General features: G+C 39.7%; 1 protein-coding gene across 5 annotated transcripts in view; it reads right to left on the bottom strand.

Moving 5' to 3' along the window:
• Xrn1 (5'-3' exoribonuclease 1) overlaps positions 1-24,594 on the bottom strand; it is a 62,554-nt gene that overhangs the window by 9,114 nt on the left and 28,846 nt on the right. For 4 of the 5 annotated variants that reach the window (XM_042665705.1, XM_042665706.1, XM_042665707.1 and 1 more), the window contains exons 19-34: positions 24,138-24,241; positions 23,121-23,252; positions 21,204-21,366; positions 19,404-19,517; positions 17,105-17,203; positions 15,538-15,653; positions 14,883-15,029; positions 13,300-13,389; positions 12,956-13,091; positions 8,751-8,807; positions 8,150-8,282; positions 7,381-7,450; positions 5,750-5,957; positions 5,330-5,425; positions 3,684-3,792; positions 2,004-2,065 (exon numbers count right to left, since the gene is read on the bottom strand). In XM_042665705.1, coding sequence (XP_042521639.1) covers positions 2,004-2,065; positions 3,684-3,792; positions 5,330-5,425; positions 5,750-5,957; positions 7,381-7,450; positions 8,150-8,282; positions 8,751-8,807; positions 12,956-13,091; positions 13,300-13,389; positions 14,883-15,029; positions 15,538-15,653; positions 17,105-17,203; positions 19,404-19,517; positions 21,204-21,366; positions 23,121-23,252; positions 24,138-24,241 — 1,836 coding nt within the window. Of the gene's footprint in view, positions 1-2,003; positions 2,066-3,683; positions 3,793-5,329; positions 5,426-5,749; positions 5,958-7,380; positions 7,451-8,149; positions 8,283-8,750; positions 8,808-12,955; positions 13,092-13,299; positions 13,390-14,882; positions 15,030-15,537; positions 15,654-17,104; positions 17,204-19,403; positions 19,518-21,203; positions 21,367-23,120; positions 23,253-24,137; positions 24,242-24,594 lie in introns of those variants that run through there. The other variant, XM_042665709.1, reaches the window with a different exon arrangement.

The following is a 24,594-nucleotide window of genomic DNA, read 5'->3' as shown; positions in this document are numbered from 1 at the left end:
CCGATATATTGCTGGTAAATACTTTGTCCCATTAGTTGGGTGTCTTTCTAGTTTCTCTCTCTTTTTTTTTTTTAGGTTCGGTCATGGGCCTGAACTCTGGGCCTGGGCGCTGTCCCTCAGCTCTTCAGCTCAAGAGCCACAGGGCCACTTCCGGTTTTTTTTTCCTGTTTATGTGAACCAGAGCCTCATGCATGCAAGGCAAACGCTCTACCACTGAGCCACCTTCCCAGCCCTCTTTAGCTGTGTAGAAATTTTTAATTTTAAGGTAGACCCATTTGTCGAGTCTCTCTCCAATCTGTTGTGCCCTTGGGACTCTGTTCAGGAAGTTCCTGCCTGTGCCTATAAGTTTTAATGTCTTTCCCACTCTGTCCTGCAGTAGTTTCAGAGTTTCAGGTGTGATGTTAAGGTCTTTAATCCATTTTGAGTTGATGTTAGGGCATGGTGACAGGCTGGATGAATCCACTTTTAGTTTTCTGCATATGGCTGCCGAGTTTTCCCAGCACCAGTAGCTGAAGAGGCTATGTTTTTTTCCACTGTATGTCTCTGGCTCCTTTGTCGATTATCAGATGACTCTAAGTATGTGGTTTTATTTCTGGATCTTCTATTCTATTGGTATTGGGTCTATTTTTGTGCTGATGCCAAGCTATCTTTGTTATTATGATTCTATAGTAGAGCTTGAAATCTGGTATTGTAATACCTCTTGCATTGCTTCTTTTGCCTAGAATTACTTTGGCTACTCTAGGTCTTGTTCCATATAAACTTCTGGATTGTGTTCTCTATTTTATTTTATTTATTTATTTATTTTTGGGTCCGGTCATGGGGCCTGAACTCTGGGCCTGGGCGCTGTCCCTCAGCTCTTCAGCTCAAGACTAGCGCTCTACCACTTGAGCCACAGCGCCACTTCCGGCTTTTTTCTTTTTGCTTATGTGGTGCTGAGGAATTGAACCCAGGGCCTCATGCATGCAAGGCAAGCGCTCTGCCACTGAGCTACTTTCCCAGCTCCGTTTTCTCTATTTTAGTAAAGAACATCATTGGAATTTTGATGGGAATTACGTTGAATTTGCATACCATTTTTGGCAGTATGGCCGTTTTCACAATATTGATTCTACCTAACCTGAACATGGAACGTCTTTCCATTTCCTGGTGTCCTCTTTGATTTCTTTCTTTAGATTTTTATAGTTTTCACTATATAAGTCCTTTACATCTTTAGTTAGGTTATTCCTAGATATTTTAATCTTTCAGGGGTTATGGCAAAAGGGTTTGTTTTCCTGATTTCCTTTTCTGCTTGTATACTGTTGGTGTACAGAAAGGAAATTGATTCTAGTTCCACAGAATTTATACCTTAAGATACTAACATATACATATAAATTCATATGACTGAATATTACATACGTATATGTAGACTATATATGTATTGAGAGAAACTAAAAATAATCTTTTATGGTTTTTTTGTTTGGTTTATTTTTTGGCAATACTGGGGTTTGAACTCAGGGCTCTACTTTTGTCTCCATTTCAAAGATGAAGAAACAGGCTGTGAGAGGTAAAGAATTGCTCAGGGTTATCTACCTATTAAATGGCCAAATCAAGATTTCAGATGCCTTTGGTTTCAAATCCTCTGTTGCAGCTGTGTAACTTGCTCTCTGAATGACTCAGCCTGTACTTCACTGGCCTTCCTACCACACACCTTGCCAATTGTTGAAAAATTGGCAAAATTCAGTCTGATCTCACTGAGTGCACCAATTGCATAAAAAAAGTAGCTACTGGGGCTGGAAAGGTGGCTCAGTGGTAGAGTGCTTGGCTTGCATGCATTAGGCCCTGGGTTCGATTCCTCAGCACCACATGAGCAGAAAAAGTCAGAAGTGGCACTGTGGCTCAAGTGGTAGAGTGCTAGCCTTGAGTTGAAGAGCTCAGGGACAGCGCCCAGGCCCAGAGTTCAGATCCCACGACCAACAACAACAACAACAAAAAAGTAGCTACTAAAATTTGCTTTTAAGAAAGCTTACCTGTTTACTGGACATTTTTTGTGACCGACATTCAGCTTTAGGACTCTTACACTCTTCTTTAACTAGAGATAAGAAAAATTGACGTTTTGGTAAATGAATAACTTCTTACTGCAACAACAATTAAATAGACAAAAAACTTAGCATAGCAAAGTACTGTGTTAAAAAACTCAGCTCTAAGACTGGCACTAGAGACTATGCCTATAATCTTAGCTACTCAGGAGGCTGAGATCTGAGGATTGCAGTTTGAAGCCAGCCAGGGCAGGAAAGTCCCTGAGGCACTTGTCTCTAACTGCCAAAAAGAGGTGGTAGTGGAGCTGTGGCTCAAGCAGTAGAGTACTAGCCTTGAGCACAAAAGCTCAGGGACAACACCCAGTTTCTGAGTTCAAGCTCCAGGTCTAGCACAAAAACCAAACCAAAACAAAATCTTCAGCTCTAGCCCCACATTCTACTCCCCAGCATCATGTAGCAACCATTTGTGGAGAGAACCAGTAACCGCACAACACCTCTTTCAAAGCAGTAGTCAAAGAATTGCAACTTGATCTTTGTGTTAGTTCCTGGTATACCCATGGGCAAAGTGTCTGAATTTGGTTGGTTTTAACCAATGTTGGAAAAGCATTTCTCAATGAAGCTGTATTTGAAAATATTGAAAGGCAGTTAACTTGGCTACTATGTAAGGGGTGGAGATATTTGGGCAAAAAGTAACTAAAAAGATTAGAAAGCTGGAGAATGAGATATCCAGAGGAGCATGGAAAAGATCAATTAAGGATCTAGAAACAATGAGCCTGCCCAAGGCTGTGGAAATAGTTCCACTGGGTGGGGTGCCAGAGGCTCACCACTGTAATCCTAGCTACTCAAGAGGCTGAGATTTGAGGACTGTGGTTCAAAGCCAGCCCAGGCAGGAAAGTCTGTGAGACTCTTATCTCCAGTAAACAACCAGAAAACGCCTAAGTGGCGCTGTGGCTCAAGTGGTAGAGTGCTTACTTGCCTTGAGCTGAAGAGCTGAGGGACAGTGCCCAGGCCCAGAGTTCAGCCCCAAGACCAACAAAAAATAAATAAATAAAAAAGGAATACCTACTGATACATGCAGTAACTTGAGACCAGATACCATGATACATGCTTAATATCATCATGATACATGATTAAAGACATCATATCTACTGAAAGAAGCACTAACACAACATTACACATTTTCTGATTCTATTTACGAAATTTCCAGAATAGGTAACTTGCTAATGGGGATGGTACTTCTTTTTGGGTGATAACAATCATTCCTAATTTAGTGTTGATTATGCAATTTTATGAAAATACAAAAAAAAAAGACCCACCAAAACCAATAAACTGTATATTTGAAAAGGATGAATGGGGCTAGGAATATGGCTTAGTGGTAAAGTGCTTGTGTAGCATGCATAAAGCCCTGGGTTTGATTCCTCAGTACCATATAAACAGAAAAGGCCAGAAGTGGTGCTGTGGCTCAAGTGTTAAGTGTGTTAACCTTGAGCAAATGAAGCTCAGGGACAGTGCCCAGGCCCTGAGTTCAAGCTGCAAGACTGGCAAAAAAAAAAAGAAAAAAAAAAAAAGATGTGTTTATGATAGTGAATAGTGAATTGTATTTCAATAAGGCTGTCTGTTTATTTTTGTAACGAAAGAAATAGCATACAAATGTACTAACTTAAAACTTACGTTTGCGGTGAGGGTCATGTTTTCTCTGCTGATATTTGACACTGTTGTCATTAAAGCTAGATTTATGCTGTGGAGTTACTTGACTTATTTCGTGAGGTAGAACTGTACCCTAAAGGTTAAAAGTTTTACAAATTAGTTGAGCATAATCTTCTCATTATAATTACTTTTTATTCTCAACTTTTAATCAAGTTATGATTATTATTTTTTTTCCCGTCGTGGGGCCTGAACTCTGGGCCTGGGCGCTGTCCCTCAGCTCTTCAGCTCAAGGCTAGCGCTCTACCACTTGAGCCACCTTCCCAGCCCTCAAGTTATTATTTTTGAAAAAATTATGTAGGCCTGGCGCAGGTGGCTCACGCCCGTCATCCTAGCTACTCAGGAGGCTGAGGTCTGAGGATCGTGGTTCAAAGCCAGCCCAGGCCAGAAAGTCTGTGAGACTCTTTATCTCCAATAAACCACCAGAAAACCAGAAGTGGTGCTGTGGCTCAAGTGATAGATCTCAGGCCTTGAACTGAAGAGCTGAGGGACAGTGCCCAGGCCCAGAATTCAAGCTCCACAACTGATGGGGGGAAAAAATTATGTAGGGTCATTAGAAAAAAAACTTCAGAGAAAAAAATAAACAGAATTAAAAAAACTACCCCAAATCCACCAACATAAATAATAACCAATCATGTAATGACAATCACACATGTATTATTTGTTTGTTTTATGGTGCCAGTTCCAGTGCTTGAACTCAGGGCCTGGGCACTGTACCTGGGCTTCTTTTGCTCAAAGCTAGTGCTCTACTACTTGGAGCCACAGCGCCACTTCTGGCTTTTTTGATAGTTTAGTGAAGAGCTTCAGAGACTTTCCTATCTGAGCTGGCTTTGAACTGCGATCCTCAGATCTTAGCCTGAGTATCTAAGACTACAGGTGTAAGGTACTGATGACTGCCCTAGGTTCGCTTTTGCTCTGAGTCTGTACTCTTAGAGAAGTTCTTTCTTCTTGGTTTGCTTTTGCAGTGATGGGAAGTCTAGGGAAGCACTGTCATAAGCTATAGCCCAGTCCTCTGTGCACTTCTTAATAGCTAGAGTTGTATGTAAATTTGCTCATTCATATTTAAGAAAACCAAGTGCTAATATACGATGTATTCCAGTGGAAAAAGATTAAGTTAATGAGCATCCCTAAGACATGTGTTCAACTTAAAATATGATTAAAGTGACTGTAAAAATCTAAACTATCCAAAGCTAATTTAAAAGAAAAATATATTTTCATTCATTGGCCCAAAGTTTTATATACGTCTGAAGAGAACTGTGAAAAACTAGTGATCAAAATTGGTGTTTTCTATTTTCATGAGATTTCAGGGGATAAATACTCATTGAAGAAATAAAGAAACTGGGCGTTGGGATCTCATGCCTGTAATCTAAGCTACTTAGTTGGCTGAGATCTGAGGATCATGGTTTGAAGCCAGCCTGGGTAACAAAGTTCATGAAACTATTATTTCCAGTTAAACACTAGAAAACCAGATGTGGAGCTATAGCTTAAAGTTGTTAGAGTGTTAGACTTGGGGGGGAAAAAAAAAGTTCAGGGACAGTACCCATGCCCTGAGTTTAAGCCCACAACTGTCAAAGAAAAAAAATGTCTTTAATTGTCCATCAAAAAGTACTAACCTTCTCTTGAAGAGCTGGCTGGAAGTGCTGAATTTTTCCCGATCCTTGTAAGGACTGCCAAATGTTAGAAAATTCATCATCATCTTTAGCAGGTACCTAATAGACCACAAATAATTTCTTAATGGAACATGACAAAATAGTTACATTAAAAATAAGAAAAAAAAAAAAAAGGGCTGAGAATGTGGCTTAGTGGAAGAGTATTTGCCTAGCATGCATGAAGCCCTGGGTTCGATTCCTTAGCACCACATAAACAGAAAAAGGTGGAAATGGTGCTGTGGCTCAAGTGGTAGAGAGCTAGCCTTGAGCTAAAGAAGCTCAAGGACAGTGGCCAGGAAGCCAAATTAGGTTTCCACTTAGAAAGTCCTCAATGATTTATGATTTGTAAAGACAGTAAGGAGAAAGTAAGACTGAGAGACTTACTTGAGTAGGAACAAAAAGTGATTGAGGAGAATGGTTGAGGCCCCCCAAATGCCCCGATGAAACTGATGAATTTGAGCTGCACTGAGTCACAGCTGGCTGTGGTTTCACGATAGCAGTCAACTTCTGGTTTCCAGTTTCAGAGCGATTCCCATGAGAAAGGTTCACCAAGGCACTTGTTGGCAGCCGGTAACCTCTACCAGGTGAGCACCTAAAAATTAGAGTCAGAAGGAAATAATACTAAATGTGCTAGAAGGTAAGTAATTCTGGGATGGAACACCATCATCAGAACTAATAAATACTTGAGCCTCAATCTCAAAAAACCCCCAACCAACCACCACCACCAACACATATGGAAATTAAAGCGTAAAAGTTACTGCTAATCAAACATTCTGATGAAAAATAAAAGCAGGGAAGGTCTGGATTCTTTGGTTGCATTTGAAGTGCACAGGCAGAAGGACTTTGGGTAATGTATTCCAGGCACAGAACAGTCATAGCACCCTGAGGACCACGTGGTATAATGACTGAAAGCAGTGATTTCAAGCAAGGAGGCTAAAATGTATGTATGTATGTATGTCATGGGGCTTGAAGTTAGGGCCTGGGTGCTATTTTTGAGCTATTTTACTTCAAGGCTGGAGCACTCTACCACTTCCAGCCACAGTATCACTTCTGGTTTTCTGGTGGTTAATTAGAGATAGGAGTCTCATGGACTTTCCTGCCCACGCTGGCTTTGAACTGTGGTCTTCAGATCTCATCCTCCTGGGTTGCTAGGATTATAGACATGAGCCACCAGAACCTGGCTATTTTTTGCTTTTGTTTTTGCCAGTCCTGGGGCTTGAACCCAGGGCCTGGGCATTATCCCTGAGCTTTTCTTGGTCAAGGCTAGCACTCTACCACTTGAGCCACATTGCCACTTCCACCTTTCTCTGCTTATGTGGTACTAAGGAATCAAACTCATGGCTTCATGCATGCTGGACAAGCACTCTACCACTAAGCCACATCCCCAGCCCCTAAAAGAATAATTTTTACTTGTAATTGCCTAGCAACAAAAAGAGAGGAGAAAAAGAAACCGAGTAAGTTTACTTCAGGTTTCCAGATAACTTTTAGAAGGGAGGATGGAAACAGGAAAAGATTTTATTTTCTCTTGACAAAAATTTAGGGAAAGCTGGACGCTGGTGGCTCATGCCTGTCATCCTAGCTACTCAGGAGGGTGAGATCTGAGGATTGCGGTTCAAAGCCAGACTGGGCAGGAAAGTCTGTGAGATTCTCCTTAATCTGCGATAAAGAATGGTTGCTCCCCTACGGTATAACCCCTGTTTTCACTGTATTTGATGTTAGTATAATTTGTGGAGGGGAAGGGAAAAAACAAATTGTTTAAGTAGGGATACAGGCGGACCCATTGTAACAATGAGAGGTACAAGATGTTATGTTGAAAAATGAACTTTACAACTTTGGCGCAAGGAGGGGGAGGAGGAATGGGGGCAGGGATGGGAAGGGGAAACATAGGAGGAGGTAACAATGCTTGGTAAGAAATGTACTCATTGCCTTGCCCATGTAATTGTAACCCCTCTATACAGTATTTTCACAATTAAAAAAAAAAAAGAATGGTTGTTATCTGGAAATACAAACCTTACCTTATTGTTAGGCCTCCATGAAATTCTTCATCAAATAATACTTCAAACAGTATATCAGCTTCTCTACTGGCTGTGAGAGAGATAGAGATGGGGAGAGGGAGGGAGTGGGAGAGACAGAGAGACTGATCAAAAATCAGTAGTAAGGTATTGGAGTACATATTAGGGTACTTATTTCTCTTAAAAATCCATTAAAAAAGGGGCTGGGAATGTGGCTTAGTGGTAGTGCTTGTGTAGCATGCATGAAGCCCTGAGTTCGATTCTTCAATACCACATAAACAGAAAAAGCCAGAAGTAGCACTGTGACTCAAGTGGTATAGCACCAGCCTTAAGCATAGAAAAGTTCAAGGACAGTGCCAGGCCCTGACTTCAAGCTCCAGGACCAGCAAAAACAAACTAACAAACAAAAAACATAAATATTCTGGATATTACCCAGTGTGTAGTGAATGCCTATAATCCCAGGACTTGGGAAACTAAAGAAGGAGGATCAGTAATTCAAGTCAATCTGCGATAAAGCAAGACCCTGTTTCAAACCCTCATCACCAAAAACTTGGTGGACATGAAGAATGACAATAAACCAATCAGTATCGTGTAAGTTAAGAAACAGAAATGCCTTAGGAGATAAACTCCCCAGGAAAGATAATCACAACCTTCCATTTAATTTGGCAGTTATGATTTCTTACTTACTACAGCTTGAACTGCGATCTTCCCATTCTCATATATAGACTTGCAATATAAACGTGGCTGAAGACAGTAAGTATTGAGATATTACCCCCTTTGATTCCTATGATAGTCCCACGAAGGCCAACTGGCACTGAAAAATTCTCTCTCACGTTTACAACACGGTCAAAGAGACGGAATTCTGCATCTCGATCAGGAATGACTCCATGTTGCTGTTCTAAAGGCTGAAAAGGAGAGATTAACTGCAATGAAAACGTTTCCTGTACCTTGAAAATGTTTTTTTTGTTTTGCAACAGTGTCTTGCTAAATAGCTTAGCTAGGCCTTGCTCTCACTAGGCTGCCCGTGCTGGCTTGGAACTCTTGATTTTCATGCCTCAGACTTCCTAGTGCTGTAATTATAGGTATGCAGTACCATGGCCAGCTTAAATTTTTTTTTCTTTTGGTCATGGGACTTGAACTCTGGGCCTGGGTGCTGTCCTTCAGCTCTTCAGCTCAAGGCTAGCACTCTACCACTTGAACCAAAGCACCACTTCCGGCCTTTTCTGCTTATATGGTGCTGAGGAATCAAACCCAGGGCCTCATGCATGCAAGGCAAGCACTCTACTACAGAGCCACCTTCCTAGCCTTATTTTTGTTCTTTTTATCCTTTCCATGTCACAGCAACTACTTTGAATCCTCCCACAGGAACTTACTCTGTACAGCAAGTGGGGCTTCACTGTCACCCGCACCTTCTTATTACTCTTTCTTTGCTGAGGAAAGAAGAAAAAATTCAAAACATTAAAATTATAGCCAGGCGCCGGTGGCTCATGCCTGTAATCTTAGCTACTAAGGAGGCTGAGATCTAAGGATCAGCGTTCAAAATCAGCCTACGCAGGAACATCCATTCGACTCATCTCCAATTAACCACGAGAAGATTGGAAGTGGCGCTGTGGCGCTAGCCTTGAGCTAAGAGCTCAGGAACAGTGCCGAGGGCCAGAATTCAAGCCCCATGACCAACAAAAAGAAAACAAAAGTTATAAAACTCAAATATTAATTTAAAAAACACTTGAGAGTTTGCAGTTGCAGTAAGGAGGAATAAACACTTATAAAATGCCTGTAGCTGAAATTATTACAAAGGAAATTTCTGATGTACTAAGACATAGAAAATTGCTATGTTTTAATACAGATTATGGTTTTCTTTTTGTTGGTTGTAGGGCTTGAACTCAGCACCACTTCTGGTTTTCTGGTGGATAACTGGAACAAACAGTCTCACAGAGTTTTCTACATGGGCAGGCTTTGAACCATGACCCTCAGATCTCACCCTCCTGAGTAGGGAGGGTTACAGGTGGGAGCCACCACCACCCAGCACAGATTAATCTTTATACCATGTCTAAGAAAAGGTCCCCGAGTGTGATAGGGATCCAAGTGAGAGTGCTTGTGCATGTCCACCAAGCATTCTACACTCACCTACTCCGCAGCTCCTCTGCCAGTGTGTTTATGTATACCAATGTAGAACATAGCACCAAAAACAATGTGAAACACCCTTCCCCTGAAAGGCCAGCCTCTAACACAAGGGACAACACAAGTCTGTTCTAAAGTCTGTATTAACGCTGTTCTGTTAGAATGAGATACTGTTTTCTCTCCGAAGGATTTTACAAAATGGTCAACAAAAGGTTATATTAAAGAGAAAGAAGTATGAAGGAATGATATTAGAGGTTTTGTGACTACCGGCAAAAATTTAGCTGGCCTTCATCTTTGCCTTTTTTTGTTTTTTTTTTTTTGGTCGGTCGTGGGGCTTGAACTCTGGGCCTGGGCGCTGTCCCTCAGCTCTTCAGCTCAAGGCTCTACCACTGAAGCGCTCTACCACTTGAGCTACAGTGCCACTTCCGATCTTTGCCTTTTTTTGATGTTCAAATGTATTGGCTCTCTAAGAAATGCTGCGAGAGCACTCTCCTGTTTTCCCTATTTGTTAGTTCTATGAATTCTTCCTTTAAGCAGTAGCTTCCTTCCATCTGTGATATAAGAATTCCATTCTATTTAATATGAACATGCAAATAATTTACATGCGCTTCAATCTATCAAATATGTTTTTTATTGTTTTTTTTTGTCGGTCGTGGGGCTTGAACTCTGGGCTTGGGTGCTATCCCTCAGCTCTTCAGCTCAAGGCTAGCACTCTACCACTTGAGTCACAGCGCCACTTCAGGTTTTCTAGTGGTTTATTGGAGATAAGAGTCTCATGGGCTTTCCTGCCAAAGCTGGCTTTGAACCATTATCCTCAGATCTCAGCCTCCTGAGTAGCTAGGATTACAGGTGTGAGCCACCGGCACCCGGCTGTTTTTAAGTGAATTCTTACCTAATAGAAAAAAGGTAAAAATTTAACCATGCAGCAACTATTTTTCTTTGGAACACAGCTGTTAAACCTGGGCAGTGGTTCATGCCTGCAATGCTATCTACTCAGCAGGCGAAATTAGAAAAATCAGACTGGGCAATAAGTTTGCAGGACTCTCAACCAATAAAAAGCCATGCATGGTGGTAGGCACCTTGTCATTCTAGCTATGTGGGGGAGGTCCTGGATCACAATCCAGGCTGGCCAGGACATAAATGCAAGATTTTAATTAAAAAAAAAATTAAAGCCGGGCGCTGGTGGCTCACGCCTGTAATCCTAGCTACTCAGGAGGCTGAGATCTGAGGATCGCGGTTCAAAGCCAGCCCGGGCAGAAGAGACCGTGAGACTCCTATCTCCAATAAACCACCAGAAAACCGGAAGTGGCGCTGTAGCTCAAGTGGTAGAGCGCTCGCCTTGAGCTGAAGAGCTGAGGGACAGCGCCCAGGCCCAGAGTTCAAGCCCCACGACCAACAAAAAAAAAAAAAAAAAAAAAATTAAAGCAAAAAGGGTTGGGGTTGTAGTTCAAGTGGTAGAGGTCAAAGCCCAGTTGCCAACAAACCCTTTAAAATATAGCTTTTGGAAATAAGGACAAAGGACAATACAATAATTTTGAATAAAGAGTCCATCAACTATATATATATTTTTGCTTATTCACTATAAAATGTTCAAGTCTAAACATAAATGAGGCCAGACCATTCACTTATTCTTTCAACAGATAATGGCTGTTACACCTATGGTACTATGTACTGCTGGATATATACTGATAAATTGTTCCATTAGTCTAGTTGAGGGAGACAAATGGTCACAAAGTAGGGGCTTAGTGTAGCTTAGTGGTAGAGTGCATGCTTATCATGTATTAGAAGCTGGGTTTAATCACCACCACGAAACACTCCAAAAAAAAAAAAAAAAATCAAGGGGCTGGGAAGGTGGCTCAGTGGTAGAGTGCTTGTCTTGCATGCATGAGGCCCTGGGTTCGATTTCTCAGCACCACATAAGCAAAAAAAAAAAAAGCTGGAAGTGGTGCTGTGGCTCAAGTGGTAGAGCACTAGCCTTGAGCTGAAGAGCTAAGGGACAGCGCCCAGGCCCAGAGTTCAGGCCCCACGACTGTACCCCCCCAAAAAAAAAAGGGGGTGGGGGTCTGGGAAGGTGGTTCAGCGGTAGAGCCAAAAAAAAAAAAAAAAATCAAATTAAGAAAGTCTACATGTGATTGAATATGAAAACATTAAAAAAGGAAATTAGAACAAGGAGGAGGGCTGGGCACGGGGAGATACTTTAGTTTTTGTAGAGTGAAGGTGAATGTTTACATCCCAGTCCACACTGGACTAGATTAATAGAAGACACTGTATCCACTCATGATAGCAAGAGGTTAGAATGAAAACTGATTGAAAGGAACTTTTAAAAACAGACTTAAGCCGGGTACTGGTGGCTCACACCTGTAATCCTAGCTACTCAGGAGGATGAGACCTGAGGATGTAGGCTTGAAGCCATCTCTGTCAGTGAAGTCCGTGAGACACTTATTTCCAACTAATCACAGAAAAAGCTGCAAGTGGTACTGTGGCTCAAGTGGTAGAGTATTAGCATTGAGCACAAAAGTTCAGCGATGGAGCCCAGGCCCAGAGTCCCAGGCCTGGTACAAAGAAAAAGAAAAAAGCAGACACAAGGCTGTGTCAAGTGTACTGCACACACAAAATCAGGCATTATCACACTACAGCATGGTTAAGAGGACATGGCCATCGAATCTGACTTATTAGGTAAATGAGTCAACTGGGTAATCTGTACAACAGGCCCCAACCCAGAGCTAATGAACGAGGAATTTGAGGATTGGATACTCAGTCTATTGACTACTCAGTGACCTGGCTGCTCAAGTTAAAACCAAGACAATGTTTACTGCATTAAAACTTCAGAATATTAAAAAAAAAAACAACAGGAAAAATTAAGTGGGATATTAAAATAATTGTAACAACTGACTTTATGAATGATAAAGGTATGTTTTAGAAGTAATTGTATAAGCCAATATAAATAAACAAACACTGCGTCTTTTTTTTTTTTTTTGGGTCCAGTCATGGGGCCTGAACTCTGGGCCTGGGCGCTGTCCCTCAGCTCTTCAGCTCAGGATTAGCGCTCTATCACTTGAGTCACAGCGCCACTTCCGGCTTTTCCGGCTTTTTTCTTTTTTCTTATGTGGTGCTGAGGAATCGAATCCAGGGCCTCAGGCATGCAAGGCAAGCGCTCTACCACTGAGCCACCTTCCCAGCCCCTAAACATTAATTCTTAAAATAGGACATGCTACAAAGAAATAAAATAAGTGTTGTAGCTTTTATATGATAAAATGTATTTATAGATATTCAGATATACTTATTAATGGCCACTGAAAAGAATTAGAATGTTTTTCAAAATTATAGATTTAATTAGAATCATTTAGTAAAAAACGTTAGAGGGTTGAAATATAAGTGGATTATCTGTAAATAATAAAAGTCCATTTAATGTCAGAGCTCATCAATAATCTTGGTTACTGAAAGTGAGAGTTAATACCTTGCACTTTTCAATTTCCTCCTCAATTTTCTCAACAATAGCGGCATCCAGAATTTGTAAATCACAAGAAGAACGAGACAAAGTACTGACAGGATGTCCTTTTAGCCAAGTAATAATTTCTTGAACTTTCTCAGCACTATAGCAAAAACAATAATAATTGTTAAAATTTTTAAATCAAAACTGTCTGAGTGCTTAAAATCCTAATACAAACTTTCTGAGAACTATGAATTATAATTCATAAAGCAAAAACAAGAAAAGGAACAACAAAATAAAACAAAGAAGATTACATGAGAAATTCTTGATGAATTAGCTCCATCTTCAATTGACCCCTCAGTTGAACTTACCCATTCTCTTCTTCTCCAGGCCAAATATCATCCTCATAGAATACGTCTTCTTGGCTATTTTTGGCTATATAACTAAATAGTTCTGGAGCTCTAGACAAATAAAAATATTGCTTTATACATATATAGCTAACTTACAAAAAATTCTTATAAATTTGAAACTTACGGGGATATTAATGCATTTTGACAATGTTACTATAGTATTATTGAGGGATGTGACTAATAAGGAATAGAGATTGTAAACCATACTATTCTTGTACCCTCAAAAACCTCCCACTAGCCGGGTGCCGTGGCTCATGTCTGTAATCCTAGCTACTCAGGAGGCTGAGATATAAGGATCAGGGTTCAAAGCCAGCCCAGGTAGGAAAGTCTCTGAGACTTTTATCTCCAATAAACAACTCAGAAAACCGGAAGTGGCACTGTGGCTTAAGTGGTAAAGCACTAGTCTTGAGCTTAAGAGCTGAGGGATAGCACCCAGACTCAGAGTTCAAGTCCCACGACCAATAAAACAAAACAAACAAACAAAAAATATCCCACTAGATAAGGGGAGAATAGTTTCATTCATATATTTATAAAAATCTTTTACCATGATACATGATAATAAATGGACAAATACATACAAATTCATTTTCTAATTTAAAAACTAAGAGAAGAAAGAAAATAACTTCCAATCTAGGATTCTACATTCAAGCAAGCTACAATCAAGTACAGAAGAACAAAGCTAGTTCCACTGCAACTGAAGCAGGAAGACAGAGGCTTTGGGAAGAAGTCTCCAAGAAGAAACAGAATGAAGAGGTCCCCTGATAGGTTTGGCAGAACTGAGTTTTAAAGCTACAGGAGGGAGTTGAGATCTAGACTAGTCATATGAACATAAATAAATAAATGGTTAGGAATGTGTAAGAAAGGAAATGTAATCATAATACTTCTACGAAGTCTAGGTATAAACACTCTACCATAATGAAGTAGCCAACAAACACGCGATACAACTTTAGTGAGGAATGTGTATGTGCCTGTGGCAATTTTTATTTATTCTTTGTAATGCTAGTCATCTAGTCTAGGGTATCACACATGCTAGACCAGTGCTCTGTCACTGAGCTACCTCCTTAACCCAAGGAAAAAACAACAGTTTAAATGTGGCATGTTAAAGAAATATGGAGATGAGTAAGAGAGGAAATCCAAACTTGCAGATAATAAGTATGGATTTCTTCTTCCAATCTTGCTAAAAAAATGTAAGGATGTGACCTTATTCCAAATGAGGCTGTTTACGGGGGTAATCAACTCCAAGTAGAATTCATCAGGATGAACTCTAATTTGGTGGGTAGGCACCCTTCTCAACAGAAGGAGGGACGTGAAACTGTGAATCAGAAGTGAACATTGTTCCTGTAAGAAACTCCGAAATATTTCCCTGTAAAACTTTTAGCAAGCCAAGCCAACCCACTCCTAGTGACCTCTGTGAGGCCCTCGCCTCTCTAAGTGCTCACAGAATGCCTCCCCCCCTTAAGCTCTTTGCAGAGCCCCTCCCCCATTGCTCTTAAGTTGTGGGCAGACCTCCCGCCCCCCCATTCTGAGTGGAGACCATCCCTTACCTCTCTAAGTACTCCGCAAGAAGCTGCTCGGCTGCAGATGAATACATCCACTCACTCCCAACTTTCTTGGTATAGCCAGGCACCTCTTCATTTTTTTTGTTGAATTTGAGATTTAAACCCACATTTGCTTTATGGTCTCCATGAGGGCTAAAGTGAAACCACACAGACACACACACACACACACACACACACACACACACACGTTTTAAAATCTGGGGTAGGCTAGAAAAAGTTTTGCTTTCAAAAATTCTTAGAAAAGCTTGCTTTTGACTGTTCTACATTTTTGTTTATGGTTATTTCCAATTAGCAGTAAATAAGAAAATAGAGGAAAAGCTTTAAAACCCAAGTTTAAAAAGCATATAAATTGTGTAATTCTGAAAAACAAAGGGTATCAAAATGCAAGGAAATACATTATTGAGGCTCACACACACTCTGATACCTTTTTTCAAGGTTCAATTTGTTAGCTGCTAAAAAAAGTCTTTCCAAGGATCTACAACATATGCCATTCAGATAAAAGGTTACCACCAGAGGAATTTATGCACAATTTTAAAAGAAAATTCACAGCAGTTATAAAGAGAAAAATACTTAAAGACTATGTGTTCAAACTTTTTTTTTCTTTTGTCACTTTAAGTAAATTTCTCTAACATAAACTTACTTTCTCCTAGATCCTCTTCCAATAAAAATACTTCCTGTAAACCTTGAAACAAGGTATCCACTCACTCCAAGGCGACTGGCCAACACATATCCTGGGTTGTACTTTATAGAATATTTCTTTAAATATAAAAAACAAAAAGGGTCAATTATGGAAACGTAAGTTTACATTAAAAATTTGGAGATATTTAAGACAACACTAACCATTGGATTGTGGTAATGTAAGGGTTCTCATTCGGATGCTGTGAACTTAAACATGGTTTCCCAATATTCTCCAGGCTGAACATATCCAGTTTTAACTGAATTAAGTAACCTACACAGAAAGGCCATTTGCCCCTTGTAACTAAAAATGGAGACTCTGAATTAGTATGCAAAGCTTTATACAGTATTGTATCATACCTGTAGGAACAGGGTATGATAATCAAAGTGCCTCTTATAACTTTGAAAACAATAATTCAAAACAAACACTATGGATTAATAATAGCATTTCAGTGAATGCATTTTCCCCTCTAAAGATTTTCATCCCCCCCCCCCCCCTTTGGTTTTTGTAGTGCTGGGACTGAATCCATACACTTACCTATGCTAGGGTAGATTTACATAAAATTTTTAAAATTTTATTACTAAGTAACTGTACAAAGAGTATATAATTCCATAAGTCAGGTTATAAGAACAAGAAATATTGGTCAATGACACCCTCTCCCATCATTCCCCCCCTTTTTACCCCTTGTCACTATCCTCAAGTTACATAGTTGAATTTTATTTTTTTTTTTGTCGGTCATGGGGCTTGGGCGCTGTCTCTCAGCTCTTCAGCTCAAGGAGAGAGCACTCTACCACTTGAACCACAGCACCACTTCTGGTTTTCTAGTGGTTTAATGGAGAGAAGAGTCTCACAGACTTTCCTGCCGGGGCTGGCTTTGAACCATGATCCTCAGATCTCAGCCTCCTGAATAGCTAGGATTACAAGCGTGAGGCACCTGCGCCCGGCTACATAGCTGAATTTTTACACAATGTACATTGAAAATAATGACTTCCTCCTTCCATTCCTGTGCCCCTATTCATTGCTCATCCCCCCAAACAGGTGTCCATTTCCTGGTATTCAGTTTGATAAACAGTTCATTTCTCCTCCTCCTCATCTGTTAGTTTCTGTGTAAATGAATAGAGCCCTGTATATGTTATCATGTATGTTTGTATTTTAGATCTAGCTTCCACATATGAGAGGAAGCATGTAACTTGTCTCACAGAACCTGGCTCACCTCACTTAACATGATTTTTTTCTAGGTCATCTATTTTCCTGCAAATGACATATATTATTCTAACAGATGAGTAAAACTGTATATATGTACCACATTTTCTTGATTCACTCAGGCATCTGGGCTGTTTCTATAACTTAGCTATCGTGTATAGTGTGGCAATGAACATGGATGTGATTTATATAAATTTCTGAGAGCAAGGATTCTAGGATTTTCTTCACAGAAAACATTTGAAATAGGCTTTAAGGATGAGGCAAAAATATGCTAACGTCTTAGACGTTTATTGACTGCAAATGAAACAGTTCAGGCTGTGGTACTCACATGCTGGTTCTGTATTAGAGCATCAAGATTGGGCTCACACGGGATGCTGAAGACCACTCGAATTCTACCTTCGGAAATCACATCACCTGAGTCCTGGACCTTGGAATAGAATAAGCAAAGTCACAGTACGTTTTACCCTCTTTACAAGCATTTTGTTTTTTTTATTTATTTCAATGGTTTCATTTCTAAAATAGAGCACAACAATAAAATCAGGTAGTCAAAATTCTCTTGGATTTTTTTTTGTGTGTGTGTCAGTTGTAGGGCTTGAACTCTGGGCCTGAGAGCTGTCCCTCAGCTATTCAGCTAAAAGCGAGCGCTCTACCACTTGAGCCAGAGCACCACTTCTGGTTTTCTAGTGGTTTATTGGAAATAAGAGTCTCACAAACTTTCCTGCCCGGGCTGGCTTTGAACCGCGATCCTCAGATCTCAGCCTCCTAAGTAACTAGGATTATGGTTCTCTTGGAATTTTTAATTAGATCTAATAATATAAAATGTAAGTCATTCTTTTAAAAAACTAACATGGCTAATAATTTTCAAATTTCCAAAAGGTTATAAAAATAGTGCAAAGGAGACTGGAAACCATTTACCTAGATTTACCTACTGTTAACATTAGAAAATTGGCTTTGATATTTTTGTTCTGTGTGTTTATTTTGTACCATCTTCATATACAATTGTGAACATCTTTTGGAGAAAAGTCCTGAAAAACGATACTGTGAACTTAGTAGTTCCCAACATTTTCTAAAGTTAAGACTGTCCATTTTGTCCAATACAGACCTGAGGGTAAGATTTTTAGGGACATTTCTGCCTTCCATAAAGTTTCCTCATAGGTGTGCTGATATTTAACTGAATTAAGATAACCTATACAGAAAGACCATTTAAAATGCTATTATTTTTCTGAACCATTGGAGGATATATAACATACACTATGTACCTTCTAAATATTTCAGTATTAATAAATGGTAATTTAATTAGTATTAAGTTTCCTAAGAATACTTTATAATAAAAGTTTAGTATAGTCACTATGTATATAAATTTAGACTGATAAAATATTTTTATCTAAGCTACTATCCGTATTCCAATTTTGTCAGTTAGTCTAATGTCTTACATGAGATTCTTTTCTTCCTCTCCAGGCTAGCACCGCAGATTATATTTAGTTGTCTCTTTTTTGTTTGTTTTCTTGTTTTTGAGACAGTGTCTCACTAGGTAGCCCAGGCTGGCCTCGAACTCATGATCCTCCTGCCTCAGACTCTCAAGTGCTGGGATTACAAGTGTATGCTGCCAAACCAGGCAAAAAAATCAGCAATTTTTTTGTCCTCCGTGTTGGGCATTGAACCTAGGACCTTGTATGTACTAGACAAGTGCTCTACCGTGAGCATATCCCTAGCCCTATTTTTACTTTTGATATGTTGCTATAAACCAAAGCCTTCTCTTCCCTTTGATTTTAATCATCTCCATGGAATCATTAATTCCTATTTTCCCTCAGTATTTATTCAATAATGATTCCAGTACTCAGACCATCTCAGATATGACCAGTCAGTGGGAGACCTCAACCTCTTCCTGTGTTATCTGACATTCTCCCGTCATACTGCTGAGCACTGATTTCTAGGATAACACAAATAGCCAGGCTCTCCTTGTCCCAGGCCTATGAGCAGCCAATTGAGATAACTTTTTTTTTTTTAGTGAGGTATGGTATTAGCAGTCAAAAGCTGGGCGTTACAGATGTTCACTGCTACTGGGGTGGTGGTGTCTTTGCTTCTTTTATTTTTTTCAGTAAATGGATCTGGAAAAATATGCACGTACAGCTATACACACATACACACTACACATATGTATGTAAATCTACAAACGTATTTTAGAAATAACAAATTCACACCAATACCTCCAAGTCTGTTCCCACAGAAATTTTCTTTTTTCTCCCATTCCATAGTTGCACACACCTTTTATTTGATAGAACTGGAATTCTTCAAAGCATCTACAAATTTTAAATTCATTTGACTCTAAGATATCTGAAATAGTTTTAAAATTGCTTTATCCTTAAAACCATAATAAACACATTTATTAGAATAGAGGTCAGGATTTGAATTCTGTTGCCTATCTCCTGACCTAACCTGCTCACAAGTGATTACACAGTGTTCAAATAAATACAAATAAATATTGTGTCTATAAGTTACATGAGTGAATTTTCTGATGTTTCCCTTTTGAGGTTCTATTTCATTTTCACCTAAATCAAGATAGGCTAAATAAATTTATTAACATGGAAACAGAAAGGAATTTAATTAGTAACAGAGCCAAAACTCACTTCCCCAGTGCAGCCATAGTAGGGAGTTCCTAGCATAAAGACTGTACTTCTCATAGGAAACAAATCATCCAAGGTTTTGATACTAGAGAAACGAGAGTCGAAAGCTCGAATATCCTATATAAAACAAAACATAAGCATTAATCTCCATGGCCACAGTTCTATAGATTGTATATCATGTCTATGCCACCTGAAATGAGCAAACCTCAACAATTTGAACATTATAGGAACAGAATAAAAGATTATCTACTTCTTATATGCCAGGCACTCTTCAACATGCTTCGCTCATTTATTTCACTGAATTCTCAAGATATCCCATATAGCAGAGACTCTTTTATTACTAACTGCACTGTTTAGAGGAAGAAAGGATAGCACAGAGGGGGATACGTTTCATCCATGGCCACACAGCAAAGCAGCCAACCCAGAAAAATCTATGCTTTATACTAGACTACCCTCTCAATAAAGTTATAGCATTCATGGGAAGAAGTAAATTCCAAGGGCACCCCATCCTGGGGATGTCTGAAACTACAGATAAACCCTAGAGATACTTTGGTTTTTTTCCTCCCAATAAGTACATGCATACCATGGAGTTTAATTTGCAAATCAGGCATAGTGACAGATTATCAATAACTAATAAAAGACAAACATTTTTACAATATAAATTATGTGACTATGATCTTTCTCTGTCACTCAGATACACCTTGTTTTGTTCTGGTATGCTGAATGATAGGCACTCACTGTAAACCATGCCATAACTTCAGCAGTATGAAGTGCAATACTGACATTTTAGCAGCATCGTCATGCTATTATATATATATTTTTTGTGTGTGAGCCACAATATATATATTATATATATATTTTTTGTGTTGAGCACTGTCCCTGAGCTTCTTTTTGCTCAAGTGGTACAGCACTAGCCTTGCTGTGCTCTACCACTTGAGCCACAGCGGCATTTCCAGCTTTTTCTATTTATATGGTACTGAGGAATGGAACCCAGGGCTTCATGCATGCAAGGTAAGCACTCTACCACTGAGCCGCCTTCCCAGCCCCTCTAGCTTTTTCTATTTATATGGTACTGAGGAATGGAACCCAGGGCTTCATGCATGCTAGGCCAGCACTCTACCAATAAGCTACATTCCCAGCCCTCCAGGTTTTTTATACTGGTTGTTTTGAGATACAGTCTTATATTTTGCCTAGACTGGTGTGTGGACAATGATCCTACTACTTTTCTTTCTTTTTTCTTGGTTGCTCATGGGGCATGGGCCTGGGTTCTTTTTGCTGAAGGCGAGCACTCTACCACTTTGAGCCACAGTGCCACTTCCGGTTTTCTGGTGGTTCATTGGAGATAAGTCTCATGGACTTTCCTGGTTTTGAACAGCATTTCTCAGATTTCAGTCTCCTGAGTTGCTAGGATTACAGGCGTGAACTACCAATACCCAGTGATCCTCCTATTTCATGTTTACTTCTATATTTGGGGTGACAAGTACATACCATCAAATCTAGCTTCTTAAGTTCTGTGAACTGATTTTCTCTGGGCTTACTTCAAACCCCAAATTCAGCTTCCAAGTAGATAGGATTACAAGATTGAGCAACCAAGCTCTTCTAGAAAATTTTGTTGTAGATTAGGTCCTTAAAGCTCAACTGTACGCACAGTATTGCCCGACCCACCACCAAACATGCCTCACAGTGATTAGTGTATCTCACAAATTAAGTAACTGCTCACACACTGCTGCAATGTGTTCTACTCATAAATAGAAATGCGACAGTCTCTCATAAAATGCATACTCAGACAGAGCCAAGACTCACCTTAACAAGAGTTTGGTAAACAAAAGGAAGAACTTGCTTTGACCACTGTTTTTCCAGACGAACTTCACCATTTTGATTTACTTGATATTTACGACCTGTAAGTAACTGAGCATACACAAGGGCAGATGTTTCATTTATTATTATTCCTTTTCTTCTTAGGTATCTAAGAGAAACAATGAAGTGAAAAAATTTATGTATGAGTGCATATATAGGCTAGAATACTAGTCATTATCCAAACTGCCAACACCTAATTAAACACTTGAGTAAATTTTAAATAAATATACAAGCAGTTCTGTATCTCTAATTAAGACTTTTAGGGCTGGGAAGGTGGCTCAATGGTAGAGCGCTTGCCTTGCATGCTTGAGGCCCTGGGTTCGATTACTCAGCACCACATAAGCAGGAAAAAAAAAAAAAGCCAGAAGTGGCGCTGTGGCTCAAGTGGTAGAGTGCTAGTCTTGAGCTAAAGAGCTGAGGGACAGCGACCAGGCCCAGAGTTCAGGCCCCACGACCGGACCCCCTCCCCACCCCCCCCCAAAAAAGACTTTTATACTATTTATTTTAGTCTGCAGATACTTCTACTGTCTATGTGGTTAAATGAAAAATCACAGCTATAAAAACTCCTGTGGGGCTGGAGGTGTTGCTCAAATAGTAGAGCATTTGCTCAAGAAGTTTCAAGTTCAAATCCCAGTACCATCATCAACATTCCAACAAAACTCCTATGTCTCCCATCCCCCAGAACGGCTGTAATCATGACAGGGAAAACAAGTATTGGTGGCGATGTGGAGAAATGCTAACAACTGTGTACTTATGAAGGACATACAGAATGGTAGACTGTTGTGGGAAAAGCTCTGGCAGTTCCCCAAACAAAATGACCCTCAGCAATTCCCTCAGCAAAATGACCCAGCAATTCTATGCCTAACTATATACTCCTCAAACAAATACTGACAAATCAATGTTCATCACAGCACTATTCCTAATAATCAAAAAGTAGAACCCACTTAAATGTAACAAAATGTGGTGCATCTATACAGGGGAATGTAAGTCTAGCCTTAAGAAGGAATAGAGTCTGATGCATGTTATATTGTGCATTAACTTCAAAAACATGCTGAGTGAGAGAAACGAGACAAAGAAGGTCAGACTCATGCAATCATATTTATATGAAGCATCCAGAATAGGTCCTTCCACAGACAGAAAACAGACTACATCCATTCAACTTGGCCTTTTCAGTCTAAACAGGTGTCTGCCAACCATAGCCACTGGTCAAATCCAGGCTGACTCTTGTTCTTTTAAACAAGTTTTCTTGGAACATACTCATTACTTACTGTCCATGTTTTTATGTTACCATGGTAGAACTGAGTACTAGTATCAGACACTGGAAAGTATATAGAGCCTAACAATTTATAATCTGGTCTTTATAGGATTGTGCTGATGAGGCGTTTCAGTAACAACCTGAACAAGGCTAATACTGCTCTTCTCCAAGTGTCACATTTATTGTTTTTGCTAGTCCTGGGGCTTGAACACAGGGTCTGGACACTGTCCCTGAGCTTCTTTTACTCAAGGCTAGCACTCTACCATTTGAGCCACAGTGCCACTTCAGGCTTTTTCTGTGTACGTGGTGCTGAGGAATCAAACCCAAGGCTTCATGCATGCTAGGCAAGCACTCTTACCACTAAGCCACCTTCCCAGCCCTGCAAGTTATTATTTTAAACTAGAACACAATACCTTAGAACCATGATGAAGATGCAATCAGTATTCAGAGTTAACTACTGTGTCCAGTGGAAAGTAAGTTAGAGAACGAGGACATTAATGAATGCTAGTGCTGGGATATTTATTTTTGTGTTCTTGTTTTTTGCTATGTAGTGCAGATATTACAGTATGTATTGCTACACCAGGCTCAGTTCTTTATATAACACTCACTGGTCTGAAATGCCTTGTACTTCTTTAGTCCAGTTAGACTGTTCTTTATCTCCAAGATGAACAACTTTAGATGGTGGAGGAGTTCTTCCCAAATAAACTTTCTGTGTTCCTGGAGGTTCTTCCAAGTAAAACCTTAATTAAAATATCAATTATATAATCCTATTTTTTGCTTTAATTAGAGTTCTTCAAAGTTAAAAAAATTATCAGAAACAAATACATTCGCTAAACATTAAATTTGGATGTAGAATTTCCAAGCTATTAAGCAAATAAAAATTGAAAGAATATATGCATCTAAACTATCCTGAGGAGCATACATTAAACTGACAATAGTGGTTTAACCTCAAGTACTGTGATTACGGAACTTTCATTTTATATGAAGTACAAATATTCAAAGAGTTCAAATATTCTTTCTCCCTGCTTCTCCCTCCCACCCCCCTTAGGTCACGGTGCTTGAACTTGGGGCCTGGCTGCTGTCTCTGGGCTCTTTTGCTTAAGGCTAGCACTCTACTACTTTGAGCCACAGCACCACTTCTAGTTTTCTGGTGGTTAACTGGAAATCAGAGTCTCATGAGCATTCTTGCCTGGGCTGGCTTCTGAGATCCTTAGATCTCAGCCTCTTGAATAGCTAAGATTACAGTCAAGAGCCATCAGAGCCCAGCTACAAATATTCCTACAACAATTTCATTAGTTAAAAAAAAAAATTAATCAAGCTGGATGCCGGAGGCTCATGCCTATAATCCTAGCTACTCAGGACACTAAGATCTGAGATCGTGGTTCAAAGCCAGCCTGGGCAGATAAGTGCACAGACTCTTGTCTCCAATGAACCACCAGAAAACTGGAAGTGGTACTGTGGCTCAAGTGGTAGAGTGCTTGCCCTGAGCTTAAAGAGCTCAGGGACAGCAGCGAGGCCCCGAGTTCAAGCCACACAACAGACCAAAAAACAAAACAAAAAAAAAGATTCAGTAAGTCATCAAATAGCAAAGCAAATTTAGAGAAGTTAGAAATCGAAAGTCTTACTTAGTTTCACCATCTGATACAGCCACAACTCTAGCTTCTTCGAGGTGAGGCCAATTAACAAAGACAGACTTTCCAAGCACTGACGAAGCTACATTTTCTATACTCTTAAAAGTAAAAGCAGAGAAGTCATTCATGTTTTAAGTCCAGGCAAAATTTCCCAATCTGTACTTAAGTTCCTAAATTTATAAACTGGATGAGTTGAATTAATTATATTACAAAACTCAACTTACATGCAACATCTGAGACAGTCCTAGTTAAGAGTGACATTATCTTGCTTATTTTTCTTCAGATAAGTAAGGAAAGTGATAAGATCAGAGGAGATGTATAGAAAAGGATTTTGTTTCATATAATTAGAACCTAAGAGAAAGGATGTATTTCTTTTTTTTTTTTTGGGTCCGGTCCTGGAGCCTGAACTCTGGGCCTGGGTGCGGACTCTCAGCTCTTCAGCTCAAGGCTA

The sequence above is a fragment of the Dipodomys spectabilis genome, unplaced genomic scaffold, assembly GCF_019054845.1.
Source record: "Dipodomys spectabilis isolate Male_0828 unplaced genomic scaffold, ASM1905484v1 ptg000342l, whole genome shotgun sequence".
Classification (NCBI taxonomy): Eukaryota; Metazoa; Chordata; class Mammalia; order Rodentia; family Heteromyidae; genus Dipodomys; species Dipodomys spectabilis.
Note: the sequence above shows the minus strand (reverse complement) of the source record. Positions and strands in the feature narration are given on the sequence as shown.